Source organism: Pipistrellus kuhlii, unplaced genomic scaffold, assembly GCF_014108245.1.
Source record: "Pipistrellus kuhlii isolate mPipKuh1 unplaced genomic scaffold, mPipKuh1.p scaffold_m20_p_15, whole genome shotgun sequence".
In the NCBI taxonomy this organism is placed as follows: domain Eukaryota; kingdom Metazoa; phylum Chordata; class Mammalia; order Chiroptera; family Vespertilionidae; genus Pipistrellus; species Pipistrellus kuhlii.
In genome coordinates this window covers 32,961,502-32,976,779 of record NW_023425460.1, presented here as the reverse complement: position 1 = coordinate 32,976,779, position 15,278 = coordinate 32,961,502, and the positions used below count along the sequence as shown (strand labels likewise).

Below are 15,278 nucleotides of genomic sequence, written 5' to 3'. Positions count from 1 at the left end.
GTTATGTAAATGTTCAATAAGGTAATAACATAAAAATGGATTTAAACATATAAATATTACATAAGCTTATTATCATTAGGGAAACATGATGGGGAAAAAGGAAAAAAAGATTCGGGAACACACAAAGATTCAAGATCTGTATTACAGAGAGCTAAGGCCCTAAAAGCAACAATGACTTTCGATAACTGAAAGGTTTTTTGTTTTTTAAAATAAAATATATTTTATTTATTTTTATTTATTTATTTATTTATTTATTTATTTATTTATTTATTTATTTATTTTTACAGAGAGGAAGGAAGAGGGATAGAGAGTTAAAACATCGATGAGAGAGAAATATCGAACAGCTGCCTCCTGCACACCCCCTATTGGGGATGTGCCCACAACCAAGGTACATGCACTTGACTGGAATCGAACCTGGGACCCTTCAGTCTGCAGACCGACACTCTAGCCACTGAGCCAAACCAGTTAGGGCAACAGGAAGGTGTTGTTGCAAATACTAAAAACTTTATTTGTGCCACCAACTTCCTACCTTATGGCATGCATAGGTAGACAAAGAAAGTAGCTCAAACCAAAATAATTTATTTATTACTCACACAATGAAGGAAGCTTATAATTATATGAATGCTGATTCCCCACTAAAGAGGGATGTCCTTTTAGGAACTCAAGGAAAAGGTTCTGCAATACAATAAGCCAGGGGCAATCTATACTCATGACTCAAACCTGGCTTGCAACCTGTTTTTTTAAGGAAAATTTGATTTATTACTCATTCACTTAAGTATTATCTATGTCTGCTTCCGAGCTACAATGGCAGAATTGAGTAATTACTATGGCCTGTAAACTCCAAAATATTTACTTTACAGAAAAAGTTTATCCAATAGTTCTTTTCAGAAAAAAGTTTATCCATCCATGCAGTAAATCAAACATGTCTTTTTTACCAAGATAAATAATCTTACATAGATGTGAGTACTTACCAGTTATGCTGTTTAGAACCTCCTTTAGATGACTGAAACTATGCAACAGAGGATCCCGTTCTTCATCCTGCAACAAATAGGTGTTGTTTTTTAAAATCATTACAAACACAGAGGAAAAAGGAAACAAAGGAGAGATCAAGGGCTCTTTCTCTGAATCCAACCAGAAAATCCAGTAAGTTTTTATTCTTAGGAAAAGGAAGTTAGTATAGTTTTTCTAGTTTCTTAATCTCTTAATTCATAGAGGTTCTCTGGGCTTACCTAAAATAGTAAATCCTGAAGTTTTAATCTACACTATGACCACAGCACTCAAGCTACCATAGATTGCCACGTCCTTTATATTTGCTATGGTCTGAAGGTTTTGTCGTAAAAGCTTGCATGTTGCCTGGCCAGCATGGCGCAGTTGACCTGTGAACCAGGAGGTCACAGTTGGATTCCTCACTGGCCTGGTCGTTCCCAACTGCTCCCCCTGCTGGCCTGGTCACCCCATGCATCCTGCTGTTCAGTCGTTTGGTCGTCCCACTCTAACCCCCCTGCCGGGCTAGTTGCTCCATGCAGCCTGCTTGTACAGTCGTTTGGTTGTCCCTCACTAACCTCCTGCTGGCCTGGTAGTAGACATCTTGTTAGGGTGTGGAGGGTCAATTTGCATATTATCTCTTTATTATATAGGATAACTTACATGTTGAAATACTAATGCCCAATATGACAGAATCAGGAGATGAGGGTCTTTAAAAGGTGGATGAGTAGGTCATGAGGGCAGAGCCCATATGAATGGAATTAATGGCCTATAATAGAATCCCAAAAGAGCTCTCTTGCTCCTTCCACCATGTGAGGACACAATATGAAATCAAAGACCAGGAAGAAGACCCTCATCTGACCATGCTGGCATAATGATCTCAGACTTCCAAGCTCCAGAACTGTGAGAAATAAATTTCTATTGTTTATAAGCTACCCAGTTTGTGGTCTTTTGTTACAGCATCCCAAACAGATTAGACATAAACACTGAGTGGCCATATTATTATGATCTCTGAATGCATAATAATCTGGCCACTCAGAGTATATTCTGTATAATAAAAGGCTAATATGCAAATTGTCCCCTCGACCAGGAGTTCGACCAGCAGGCAGGCCAGCCAACCACCCATGTCCTCTCCCCCTGACCAGGCTGGCCAGACCCACCCATTCACAAACTTATGTACCGGGCCTCTAATATATATATATATATATATGGAGTGGCCAGATTATTATGCGTTCAGAGATCATAATAATCTGGCCACTCAGTGTAAATCATTCTGTCTTCTTCTTTATATTTATTATATAATCACACATGCTCATTTCAAACGCATTCCTGAATCCACTCTCATTTCTAAAACCTATTTTTATAAATGAGCATAAGAAATTTCCAAACTCCTAGTTGAAAATGTCTAAACTTTTTTTACAAAAACTGTTTTATACAACTGTACAAAAAATATCCTTAAACATATGTATACAACAAAGAAAGCTATCTTTATAACAGGTAAATTTCTTTTTCTTTTTTTTAATATATTTTATTGATTTTTTTACAGAGAGGAAGGGAGAGAGAGAGCTAGAAACATCGACCAGCTGCCTCCTGCAAAGCCTCCACTGGGGATGTGTCCGCAACCAATGTACATGCCCTTGACCAGAATCAAACCTGGGACCCTTCAGTCCGCAGGCCGATGCTCTAACCACTGAGCCAAACTGGTTTCGGCTATAACAGGTAAATTTCTTATTCATCTGATTAGCAAGATATGGCCTACTCTATGTATAGAAGCTTGATGAATTTTCAAGAAATACCATCACCAAGCCATACCCCATGTATAAATAACTAAACTAATCAAATGTGATAGCCCTAGAATATAAGGAATCTGACATTTTTAGGCATTTTAAATGTCCCAAATACTAGCTTAAGTTATTTACAAAAAATAGTTAGAAGAAGAATGGTATCATCTTTTATGTCCCAGAGGAAAAAAAAAAAAAAGGCCGCCTGTAAATTTGACAGTAGCTGGAATAAAAGAGAATGTCCTTGATATCAAGAACAACTCTGAGCCCTGGCCGGTTTTTCTCAGTAGTTAGAGCATTAGCCCTCGGACCTGAGGGTCTCAGGTTTGATTCCTGGTCAAGGGCACATACCTCAGTTGCAGGTTTGATCCCAGGCCCCTGTTGGGGCTCATTCGGGAAACAACCAATTGACCAATTGATATGTCTCTCCAATGACAATGTCTCTCTCTCTCTCTCTCTCTCTCTTTCCCCTTCCTCCCTCCTTTCCTCCCTCCCTTCCACTTTCAAAAAAAATAAAAATGAATGGGGGAAAAATATATATCCTCTTGTGAAGAAGGAAAAAAAAGAACTTTGAATTCCTACTATCCTCATTATTACTGGGAAATTGATTACCGTTTTAACTATGCACAGATCCCTAACAACAAATCAGTGATCAAGCTTTCTGCCCATTCCCCACTTACCAATGGAATATGGGTGCTCCATCGGGCATTTCGTTTGATGGCCCCAACCACAATATTAATCTCCCCTTGAATGATGTAAATATTCTTATCCACCATCCTGGCAAACCTACCAAAACAGTTAAGAAAAAAGTATAGTTAATATTTCTTACCCAGAGCATATGCATGCTTAAATCAATACTTGCTAAGATTATAATTATAATTTAACTTTTAAATACCAAGATTTCTGGAAGTTCAAGATACAATTCAAAACACATCAATCCAGTCCTGGCTGGTGTGGCTCAGTAGGTTGAATGTCAGCCTATGCACAACAAGGTTGCAGGTTCAATTCCCAGTCAGATCACATGCCAGGGTTGCAGGCTCGATCCACAGTAGGGGGGTGGGCAGGAGGCAGCCAAATGATGTTTCTCACACATCCATGTTTCTTTCTTTCCCTTCCGCTCTCTCTAAAATAAATTAAAACTTCTTTTTTTTTTTTTTTTTTTTTTTTTAGCATCAATCCTGCCCAGCAGGCGTGGCTCAGTGGTTGAGCTTCAACCCAGGAACTAAGAGATCACTGGCTCAATTCCAAGAAGGGATGATTCCAAGTAGGGAAGTGCATAAGGCAGCCAATAGACGATGTTTCTCTATCAATGTTTCTCTGTCAATAGACGATGTTTCTCTATCAATGTTTTTATTGTTCTATCCCTCTCCCTTCCTCTCTCTCTAAAAATCAATTTTTTAAAAAAGCATTAGCCCCAACTGGTTTGGCTCAGTGGATAAAGCGTCAGCCTGCAGATTCAAGGATCTTAGGTTAATTCCAGTCAAGGGCATGTACCTTGGTTGCAGGCACATACCCAGTAGGGAGTATACAGGAGGCAGCTGATCGATGTTTCTCTCTCATCGATGTTTCTAACTTTCCATTCCTCTCATTTCCTCTCTGTAAAAAATCAATAAAATATATATATTTTTAAAAAGCATCAATCCAGAAAATTTCTCAAAGGTCCCTCAACAATCTCTAGCAAACATGTAAAGTTCTTCAAAGGTGGGGTGGGGCTCAGTGAAGTGGGGGAAATGGGGGAATTGAGGGACATGTGCAATACTAACAATAAAAAAAAAAAATCTTTCCACCCTAACCGGTTTGGCTCAGTGGTAGAGCGGACTGAAAGGTTCCAGGTTCGATTCCGGTCAAGGGCATGTACATTGGTTGTGGGCACATCCCCAGTGGGGGATGTGCAGGAGGCAGCTGGTCGATGTTTCTCTCTTATCTATGTATCTAGCTCTCTGTCCCTCTCCCTTCATCTCTATAAAAAATCAATAAAATATATTTTAAAAAGATATATATATTTCCTATGAAGCCTTTAGATATGCAGATATATCTGTGTTACTAGTTTATTAAAGATACTAGAGGCCTGGTACATGACATTCGTGCATGGGGTGGGAAAGTCCTCACCCTGGCCTGCACCCTCTCAGCAGTCCAGGACCCCTCAGGGAATGCCCGCTCCCCAAGGAGTCCTTATCGCAGCCGAGGAAGCAGGAGAGGCTACCACCACTACCACCACCATCAACACCGCCGCCGCCACCGCCACCGCCACCGCCACCGCCACCGCCGCCGCCGCCGCCGCCGCCGCCGCCGCCGCCGCCGCCGCCGCCGCCGCCGCCGCCGCCCAAGTAGGGAGTGTACAGGAGGCAACCAATTGATGTGTCCTTCTCACACCAATGTTTCTCTCTTGCCCTCCCCCACCCCTTCACTCTCTGATAAATCAATGAAAGAAGTATCCTCAGGTGAAGATTAACAAAAACACACAGAATTTCTTCTTGGCATGAGAAAACCCTAGGAGTATGTAAGACCAACTCAACACTTTCTTTTTTTAAAAAAAATATATTTTATTAATTTTTTACAGAGAGGAAGAGAGAGGGACAGAAAGCCAGAAACATCGATGAGAGAGAGACATCGATCAGCTGCCTCTTGCACACCTCCCACCGGGGATATGCCGACAACCAAGGTACATGCCCTTGACCGAAATCGAACCCGAAACCCCTCAGTCCCCAAGCCGACGCTCTATCCATTGAGCCAAACCGGTCTCGGCCCAAATCAACACTTTCCATGATTTAGAAACCCTTCTCAGAAAGACAAAGGTAGGCATGTTGGTGTATACAGTTAGGCCAACATTTAGATCAGGCAAAAGGATAATTAAACAGTATAGGTAAGGGAAGAAGAAATTCCAGAAATATTTACTTACTGAACATCTACTATGCATAAGGCATCGAACAGAGTACTAAGGATACAAAACAATTACCGTATTTTCCGGCATATAAGACGACCCCCTAATTTTACAGTTAAAACATAGGTTTAGGCCTATATTCGCTGTATAAGACTACACCCCACTTCAAAGAAAAGACTTACTTTGCCGTCAAGATCTGCAGGTAATTTTTGTGCAATTTTGGTCTTTTGCCCCCGATTTTCGGTTGACTTTTTTTCGTTTCAAATGTCGTCTTATATGCCGGAGAATACGGTAAGACATGGAAACAGCTGTCAGACATAATGTGTGTTATCACTTATGTAAAACCCAATCCACCATACACAAAATACTAAATTTTTGTTTTTGTCTGTTTTTGTTAATCCTCACCTGAGGATATTTTTCTTTTTTAATATATTTTTATTGATTTCAGAGAGGAAAGGAGAGGGAGAGAGAGAGAAACATCAACGATGAGAGGGAACCATTGATTGGCTGCCTCCTGCACACTTACTTTTCTCTGTATGTTAATTTGCATCTTTTGAATTTTGTGTCACACACAATATTGCCTACTTTTTTATTTTAGTTAACTGATTTTTTAAATGAGTAGGCTCTTTATAAAAGTAGTTGTGCCCAGCTGGTGTGGCTCAGGAACCAAGAGGAGCACTAAAGATGTAGAGCATACAGGGTTTCCAAAGCTGGCCAAGGAACACACCATAGTTGTGCTTTATTGAAAGTGACCAAGAATTACTGTACTAGTAAACAATTTACTGGGCTCAAGAAATTTACTCAAAGGGTGGAGATAAGAGAAAGTCAAACCAGGAAAATGGCCGGTGCCCTGACAGGACACAACTGGAAAATCCTCCCAAACCTGATAATCAGGTGACTTCAGCTCTACCATAGCACCTCCTCCCTCTGGAGATTCTGAGTTTATCCCAAGAACTATACCCACGTTAAGCCACTAAGGTATGTCCAAAGCTGTTCAAAGATATCCCTTCTGCCAGCTAAGAGATGAAAAATAAAATAAGGCTTCTCTCATCCTTAAACAATTTAGGGCAGTGGTCGGCAAACTCATCAGTCAACAGAGCCAAATACCAACAGTACGATTGAAATTTCTTTTGAGGGTCAAATTTTTTAAACTTAAACTTCTTCTAACGCCACTTCTTCAAAATAGACTCACCCAGGCTGTGGTATTTTGTGGAAGAGCCACACTCAAGGGGCCAAAGAGCTGCATGTGGCTGGCGAGCCACAGTTTGCTGACCACAGACTTAGAGCATCCAAAATATAAGGACGATAGTTGGCAAAGTAGGACCAAGATAAAAAGTTAGTCTGTGTGATTACTAGTATATAAAGAGAACCACAGTCTCATAAGGCCTGCCCATCTTGTGTATCAAGGGTAATCATCCACTGTTATGGGGAAGAATCCATATTTTGTTCCACCTGCAGAGGTTTGCAAAAAATTAAATATTGCCAACAGTTTCAAACCCAATGATCTGAAGTTCTAATTTCTTCTGAAAGGCAGGAAAAGTTAGCATACTATGCCCACATTCCAGTATACTACAATCCCCATTACATCCTAATACATTCCCACCTGGCTCACTTCACTCATTTACATTTACCTGCTTGATACAGTCATTTGAGTTTGTAATCCGTGTTTTATATATCAACTGCAACAAATCATTACCTCCTCAATCATTTCCACTACAAGTGGGACTCCAAATCCCCACACCATTATATTTTTATTTTATTAAACAATTACTATTGAACATACTAAAAGAAAAGATGAACAATAATAGCTAAATAGCTGCCAATTATATTTACATAGCTCTTCCAGCCTGAGGGTAAAATGAACCTTTCTTTCTCCTCCAACTCAACTCCACCCTATCCCAAAAACAGAATCATTCTATTCTGTCACACTAACCACAATAACAGACTGTGATCAATCATTACAAATGGCATATAAACGCTAGGATAATCCTTCCAATGAGTACTGTATAAGTTAATGGGTCTCCTTAAAAGCAGGAGCTGTTGTCTTTTTCCACTCTTGCTGCCCACAGTAGCCAGTCTAAGGACCCTATCAATGAAGTTATTATCTAAAAGTGGCAGTCATATCTGCCTTCTGGATCACAGGAAAGTGCAATAGTAGAGGAACTCTGAGAACTACAAGTTCAACTGGGATTGGTGCCCAGCTATACGTGAGAAGTATCTACCTGAGTTTCTATAACATGAGTTTCTATAACCTGAGTTTCTGCTGTGTCAATGAGCATCACTGTAAAGATTAGAACATACAATCTACATTTAAGAATGAGCTCAGCCCTAGCTGGTTTGGCTCAGTGGATAGAGCATTGGCCTGCGGACTGACGGGTCCTGGGTTCTATTCCGGTCAGGGGCACATGCCCGGGTTGTGGGCACATGCCCAGAGAGCAGCATGCAGGAGTCAGCCAATCAATGATTCTCTTTCATTATTGATGTTTCTATCTCCTCCTTTTCTCTCTGAAATCAATAAAAATATTAAAAAAAAATGAACTTAAACATGTCTTGAAAGAAGCACAAATTTTCTGATTTTGGGTGGGGGCAGGGAATGAAAACCTATTCCTATCTAGGAAATGACTTTTTAAGTACAGAAAGGGAAAATCTTTGATGCCTGAGTCATCTCCAGGCCCAACTGAAAAGATGCTGGGTTGGTCACACTATCTTGCAAAGCGTATCAACTCAACAGGACTCAACAGGGCATATCAACCCCAATGAGCAAGGCAGGCCCATCAAACCTAGGTACTTCCTGGGTTATGTCATGTCGTTAGCCTTTTTTTTTTTTTTTTTTTTTAATTCTGCAACTTAGATCATAAAGTTAAAATGCAAATATTGCCTGTACCACTTCCATCCCACTTATTTTAAATCAATAAATGTTATCCCAACACACACACAATTTCAGGAGGGCAGAGGGCTTTAAGTAGAAACAGTTTAGTCACTCTAAATTCTAGATAGTTTTCCCTTCTAATACAATGAGGTTTTGACTCTCCTTGTCACTACTACCTCACCATGCAAAAGTCCCGAATGCCAGGACCAGAACCATGCCACAACTTAGGATCACATATTAAAACTAATACTACCCTGTTTCCCCAAAAATAAGACAGTATCTTATGTTAATTTTTGCTCCCAAAGATGCGCTAGGTCTTATTTTCAGGGGATGTCTTGTTTTTTCCATGCACTAGGTCTTATTTTCGGAGGATGTCTTATTTTCGGGGAAACACGGTAGGAGCCCTAGCTGGGTAGCTCAGCTGGTTAGAGTGTTGTCCCAATACACCAAGGTTGCAGGTTCGATCCCCAGTCAGGACACATACAAGGATCAACCAATAAATACATAAATAAATGGAACAACAAATTGATGTTTTTCTCTCTCAAATCAATAGACTAAATATATATATATATATATATATATATATATATATATACACACACACACATATATATATATATATACACACACACACACTAATACTAGGTACAGATAACATTTATTGAGTGTCCACTACATGCTGAAAGACATTAGATCGATACTACTTTATCCCTGCTACATGTTCTAACCAGGTCACTGCACATATATGGTACTGCTTTTAAGAAGTGCATAAACTGAGCAGAGCAATCCCAAAATAGTCCTTTTCATTTGTATCTGTCACAGGGCCCTGAGGAGTGCCTTGTGTACCTGAATTAAAGGAATACAAATTTCTATGTTTTATGGGGGTTGGGCTTAAGTAATATTTACAACAATAAAGATTTTTTTTTAAAATGGAAAGATAGCTGAAACCAGTTTGGCTCAGTGGTAGAGCGTTGGTCTGAAAGGTCCCAGGTTCAATTCCGGTCAAGGGCATGTACATTGGTTGCGGGCACATCCCCGGTGGGGGGTGTGCAAGAGGCAGCTGATCGATGTTTCTAGCTCTCTATCTCTCTCCCTTCCTCTCTGCAAAAAATCAATAAAAATATATTGTTTAAAAAATTTTTAAATGGAAAAATAAACAAAAATACTGTCTTCACTATTCGTCATTTCTTTTTTTTAATATTTTTTATTGATTTTTCACAGAGAGGAAGAGAGAGTTAGAAACATCGATGAGAGATAATCATCGATCAGCTGCCTCTTGCACACCCCCTACTGGGGATGTGCCCGCAACCAAGGTACATGCCCTTGACTAGAATCGAACCTGGGACTTTCAGTCCGCAGGCCGATGCTCTATCCACTGAGCCAAACCGGTTCCGGCATTATTCGTCATTTCTAAAGGCACTCTTTACCCTTGGGGAACTTTAAGATTTACAATAGAGTAATTTATCAAATGTCATCACAGTGCCATGAACCACTCTTTGGGTTATCCTCCATCATTCATTCTACTCCTCTGACCCTACTCTTTTTTTTTTCTTTTTTTTAAATTTATTTCAGAGAGGAAGGGAAAGGAAGAGAGAGATGGAAACATCAACGATGAGATGGACTCATTGATCTGCACGCCCCCCACTGGGGACCAAGGCCGTAACCTGGGCATGTGCCCTTGACCAGAACCGAACCTGGGACCCTTGAGTCCGCAATGGGAAGTTCTATGCACTCAGCCAAACCAGCCAGGGCTTTTAGATTGACTGAACATCTCTCATGACTCTTTTTACCCACTAAAAATAATAGGCCAAAAATGGTAAACTTCACCGATCCTCAAATCCCTCTCTGTTTTCAGCCAAAGATGTCATAAAAGAGTGGCTTCTTTGTGATTGAACCTCGTCCTTTTAGACCAAGTGAAGAGAAGACCTGGGGAGAAAATGCCAACCAAAAACATACACCTGGAGAGACTATCTGTAAAACAGATTGTGTAAAGGAAGAAACCAGCTCAGAAGATAAAACCACAGACACAGACCCGGAATGGCAATTGAGCTGCCCTCTAAGAGGAGAAAGCCTCTCATAAACCCAGGTCCCCGCACTGCTGGCCTCCATCCTTCCACACCTCTCCTCACTACCTGAGTCCATATTGCACTACTTCATTAATCCAGTATCGATAAAGCAGCTCGGCTGTGAATGGGGCAGCCCCACGGAAATGGACACTGTGCACAATCCGAAGAGATTTTCATGTCTGAGGTCTAATAACCCTAGATACGATATTCCTTTGGTTTTGCTTTCAGCTTCTGAGGAATGGGCTCTTTAGGATGCAGAAAGCTCCGGAGGGGCGGGCCTCCAGGCTAGGTTAAGTCTGGGAACACCGGGAGGAGACGGGGCACCTGCAAGGGATCAGGAGTCAGGACTGAAGCCGCCCCTCCTGCGGCCGGGGCCTGACCTTTGCCCCCACTCCTCTTCCCAGCTGCCTTCCACAACAACCTCTCCCCCGTTTGATTCCTGCCCCCGTGCGCTCACTCCGCCCCGGCTCGTCCGAAGGAAGGGCCCTCCTCCCTTTATTCCCTATCGCGGTGTCAGGGCGGCCTTCGCACCCCCTGGAACTCTTAAGAAGAAACTTCGCTGACCTGTCAGCGGATCCAAAATGGCGGGGCCTAGTCCCAGGACCGGCAGCCGCTGCTCATGTCCAGCTCGGGCCTCGAAGGCGTCTCCGAGCGGCTCTCCCGACTCTGGCGGCAGGTGGGAGAAGGGACGTAGCCCTTTTCCTGGGAGCTGAGGCCGCAATCAGGGACCGCACAGCGGCCGGGAAGAGTCGGCCGGATCGGGCGGCAGAGCCGGCTACCCTGCCTGTCAGCTCACTGACGTGGTAACTAGCCTCAGACTAGCCCGCTGCCTGGTAACTGCGCGAGCCCCGGCGCGCACAGCCAATCACGACTTTGCGCCGTGGGAAGTGGCACCCCAGCTATCCAATCGGAGAAAAGAGATTGTCTTCGAGAGGTGGATTGTGCCTGAGGAGGCGAGATTAAAAGGGAAAGAAAAGAGTAGGTAAGGGACAACCAATGGATAGAAGGACTCCTCTGAGTGACAGTAATAAAAGCCAATAAAAAGGGAGAAATTGTGCTGGGCGGTTGGAGAGGCGGAGTTAGTAGAGTTCGGTTGCAGTGCGCTTGGAAGTGTTTGCTGGGCATTATGGGGAGGAAAGCTTACATTTGTTGGAAAGGGGGCGGAGTTCGTTCTGAGAGCTCGAGCGAACGACTCTGCTCCCTCCTCCCTGTCCCACCCCGGCCACTCCCTATCAAAATCAGCTGGACCAAAACCCTGCCCCTTAAGAGAATGCTTGGAGCCCTAGCCGGTTTGCTCAGTAGATAGAGCATCGGCCTGAGGTTGGATCCCCAGTAAGGGGCGTGCAGGAGGCAATGGATCAATGAGTTTCAATCTCTCTCTCCTTCCTCGCTGAAATCAATTTTTAAAATGTATTTTTTTAAAACATGAGAAAGAAAACTTCGTCAGGAGGCAGTTTCTGGGCTCCCTCCATCCTAGGACCAGTCCCACAATTTATTCCAACCTCCCCTCCCCCACTCTCACGTCTGTCTGCCTACTGCCTACCCTGTAGGGCTTCTCATAGAGTTGCCTGTCCCATCTGTTTCTGTGTCTTGTATCCCGTTCCTGTCATGCAGAAATAGAAAGGAGAGAGAGAGAGAGAAAGAGACAGAGAGAGAGAGGTGGAAGAAACCTTGGGTATTTAATTCCGGTCTCTTCATTTTATAAAGCAGGAAACCAAGTCCCAGAGTGGAAAGACAGTACCCACGTTTGCATAACTACATATTGGCAGAGCAGAAAGACAAACCCAGGTGTCCTAGTCTGCCAGCTCAGGCTTTTTTTTTTTCTTTTTCTTTTTTCCCACTGCCCTTCACTATCTCTTTTTTTTTTTTTAATATACAATATTTTTATTGATTTTTTACAGAGAGGAAGGGAGAGGGATAGAGAGCCAGAAACGTCAATGAGAGAGAAACATTGACCAGCTGCCTCCTGCACACCCCCCACCGGGGATGTGCACGCAACCAAGGTACATGCCCTTGACCGGAATCGAACCTGGGACCTTTCAGTCCGCAGGCCGACGCTCTATCCACTGAGCCAAACTGGTTTCGGCTGCCCTTCACTATCTCTTATGTCTTAGTCTATCAGACTGTGACTCACAGCTCTGCCTCTCATACTAAGCCTTGGACACTTTACCCACCTGGAACAAAGCTAATCACACGGGTTAGTCACTTCAGTGACAGGAAACTGAAGCCTTCCCTGTTTGCCTTAAAATACTAAAAAGCTTAACGGCTAACTGCCCACCCCAGTCTTCACTGTCCTACCTCCAGGTGCCTCTCCTCTTGCACAAGATGATAGAGGTTGCTAGGATATTTAGAATTACCTAGAAGTGAAAGTGTGTAGGAAAAGGACAGTTAAATGGTTTTTTTCTTGCAGATTGACTGGTGGAATTCCTAGCCTGTCTCCTAGAATGGAGCCCAGATGTCCCTGCAGACCAGAAGAGACTTCTGGGAAGCAGTGAAAAAAGAAACTAACTCTATCCCTATTTCCTCCCAATCATAGATGACCCAAGTCTATATACCTAACCCTACAGAAATGTGGTTTCAAAATCAGACATCCACGTGCTAGGATTCTCTAAGTTGAAGAACGCATCAGACCTGAAGAAATTCTAAACAACTTCCTGCACCTGCAACATTGGGCTCCTGGTCTCTAGATCCAGCTTAAAATCACCCAGAGAGGGAAAAGATACAACCTCAATAGCACCTCTTTCCACAGTACCTCTGAGCCATTTATTTTCCAACTTCATTTGAACACTGGGATTTGGTCTCAGGTTTATCTCAGATGGAGAGGTTCTAGATAACCAAAATTTGAAAAATCCTCCAAGTGGGCCAAAACTACCTACTCTCCCATCTCCATTCCCACATACCTCCAAAATTTAACCGACCTAAAAGATGGATGGGATTGTGTGTTACAGATGAGGAAGAGAACGATGACAATGCCCTAGACTAGGGGTGTCGAACTCAATCAGAGAAGGGGCCAAAATCTAAAATCCAGCCTAAATCGCGGGCCGAATGGTTTACTGAACAGTCATAAACTGTCATTGTGATGGAAACGCAGCGGAGTGCAGTGATGACAGCGCGGTGCGGGCCACATTGCAAGGCCTGGCGGGACGGATTTGGCCCGCGGGCCTTGTGTTTGACACATGTGCCCTAGACTCTGCTAACTTCAATCATCTCAGGCAGGACATCTCCCTCTTAGATTTCGGTATTGGGCACCTACGTTATGCCTAGGAATAGAAACATGAGGGAGATATGATACTTACCCTCCTAAATCTTATCATTATAGGGGACAACATATAAGCTGATCTCGTCAATATAGTGTGTGGGTAATAAGAGTATGTGCACAAGAGGATTGTGGGGCAAGAGGCTAGACATCTGGCTAACCCAGGAGTTTAGGAACAGCTTCTCAGAGATAATGAGGCCTCTCAGTGGAGTTTAGGAGGATGAGTAGAAATTGACAAGATAAAGACTGGATAACCCTAGCCAGTTTGGCTCAGGGAATAGAGCGCAGGCCTCAACTGAAGGAGTCCCACTTTGATTCAGGTCGGCACATGCCTGGGTTGCAGACTTGATCCCCAGTAGGGGGCGTGCAGAAGGCAGCCAATCAATGATTCTCTCTTATCACTGATTCTCTCTCATCTCTATTTCTCTCTCCCTTCCTCTATGAAATCAATTTTTTAGAAAAGATATTATCGGTCTAGTAATAATTAATGTCGTTTTTAAACATTCGTTTAAAATCTTGCTTAGTGTTGACTTGTATTGACACAACCTTCAAACACGTGGTATCTACAGAACGTGTGAAGTGCAATTAACAAGTTTTGCTTGAAAAAGTTTGTGTTTGGTTTGGTTTTTGTTGCAAAACTAGGGCTAAGAAGATGATGGAGGAAGAGCATATTCGGCACTGCATGCTTTACGAGTTCCAATTAGGAAGAAAAGCAAGTGAGGCTGCAAAAAACATCTGTAGTGCTCTTGGTCAAGATGCAGTTAGGCCGAGACCGGTTTGGCTCAACGGATAGAGGGTCGGCTTGGGACTGAAGGGTCCCGGGTTCGATTCCAGTCGGGGGCATGTGCCTTGGTTGCGGGCATATCCCCAGTGGAGGTTGTGCAGGAGGCAGCTGATCGATGACTCTCTCTCATCGATGTTTCTAACTATCTCTCTCCCTTTCTCTCTGTACAAAATCAATAAAATATATTTTAAAATAAATAAAAAAAAAGATGCAGTTAGCGCCAGAAAATGCCAGCGTTGGTTTGAGAAATTTCGCGAGGGAAATTTTTCGTTAGATGACAAGAGTGGTCGAGGCCGTGTGTCCAATTTTGATCAAGAAGCTCTTCAAGTTCTTTTGGTGCAAAATCCTCAAATTACCCAACAAGAGCTTGCGACAACTTTAAATTGTTCACAGAAAACAATTTCCAATCAATTGCGTGCACTTGGCAAAGTCCAAAAGTTTGGAAAATGGGTTCCTCATGAGTTGACCGACAACAACCGTAATCAAAGAATCACAATTTGCAGTTCGCTCCTCTCTCGTCAAAACCGTTTGCCGTTTTTAGAGCAAATTGTTACCGGAGATGAAGAATGGGTGCTGTATGTTAATTTGAAAAGGCGGCCTCAATGGTTGGACAAAAATGAGGCTCCGCAGCCCACGCCAAAACCTGACTTGCATGCG

At 42.8% G+C, this 15,278-nt stretch overlaps 1 protein-coding gene across 13 annotated transcripts in view; it reads right to left on the bottom strand.

Moving 5' to 3' along the window:
* GBF1 (golgi brefeldin A resistant guanine nucleotide exchange factor 1) overlaps positions 1-11,406 on the bottom strand; it is a 104,336-nt gene extending 92,930 nt beyond the window's left edge. For 7 of the 13 annotated variants that reach the window (XM_036437826.2, XM_045582039.1, XM_036437829.2 and 4 more), the window contains exons 1-3: positions 11,146-11,405; positions 3,446-3,551; positions 972-1,038 (exon numbers count right to left, since the gene is read on the bottom strand). In XM_036437826.2, coding sequence (XP_036293719.1) covers positions 972-1,038; positions 3,446-3,541 — 163 coding nt within the window. In that variant the 5' untranslated portion in view covers positions 3,542-3,551; positions 11,146-11,405. Of the gene's footprint in view, positions 1-971; positions 1,039-3,445; positions 3,552-3,660; positions 3,682-11,145 lie in introns of those variants that run through there. The other 6 variants (XM_036437823.2, XM_036437827.2, XM_036437834.2 and 3 more) reach the window with 2 other exon arrangements.
* Between the last annotated feature and the right edge of the window lie 3,872 nt (positions 11,407-15,278).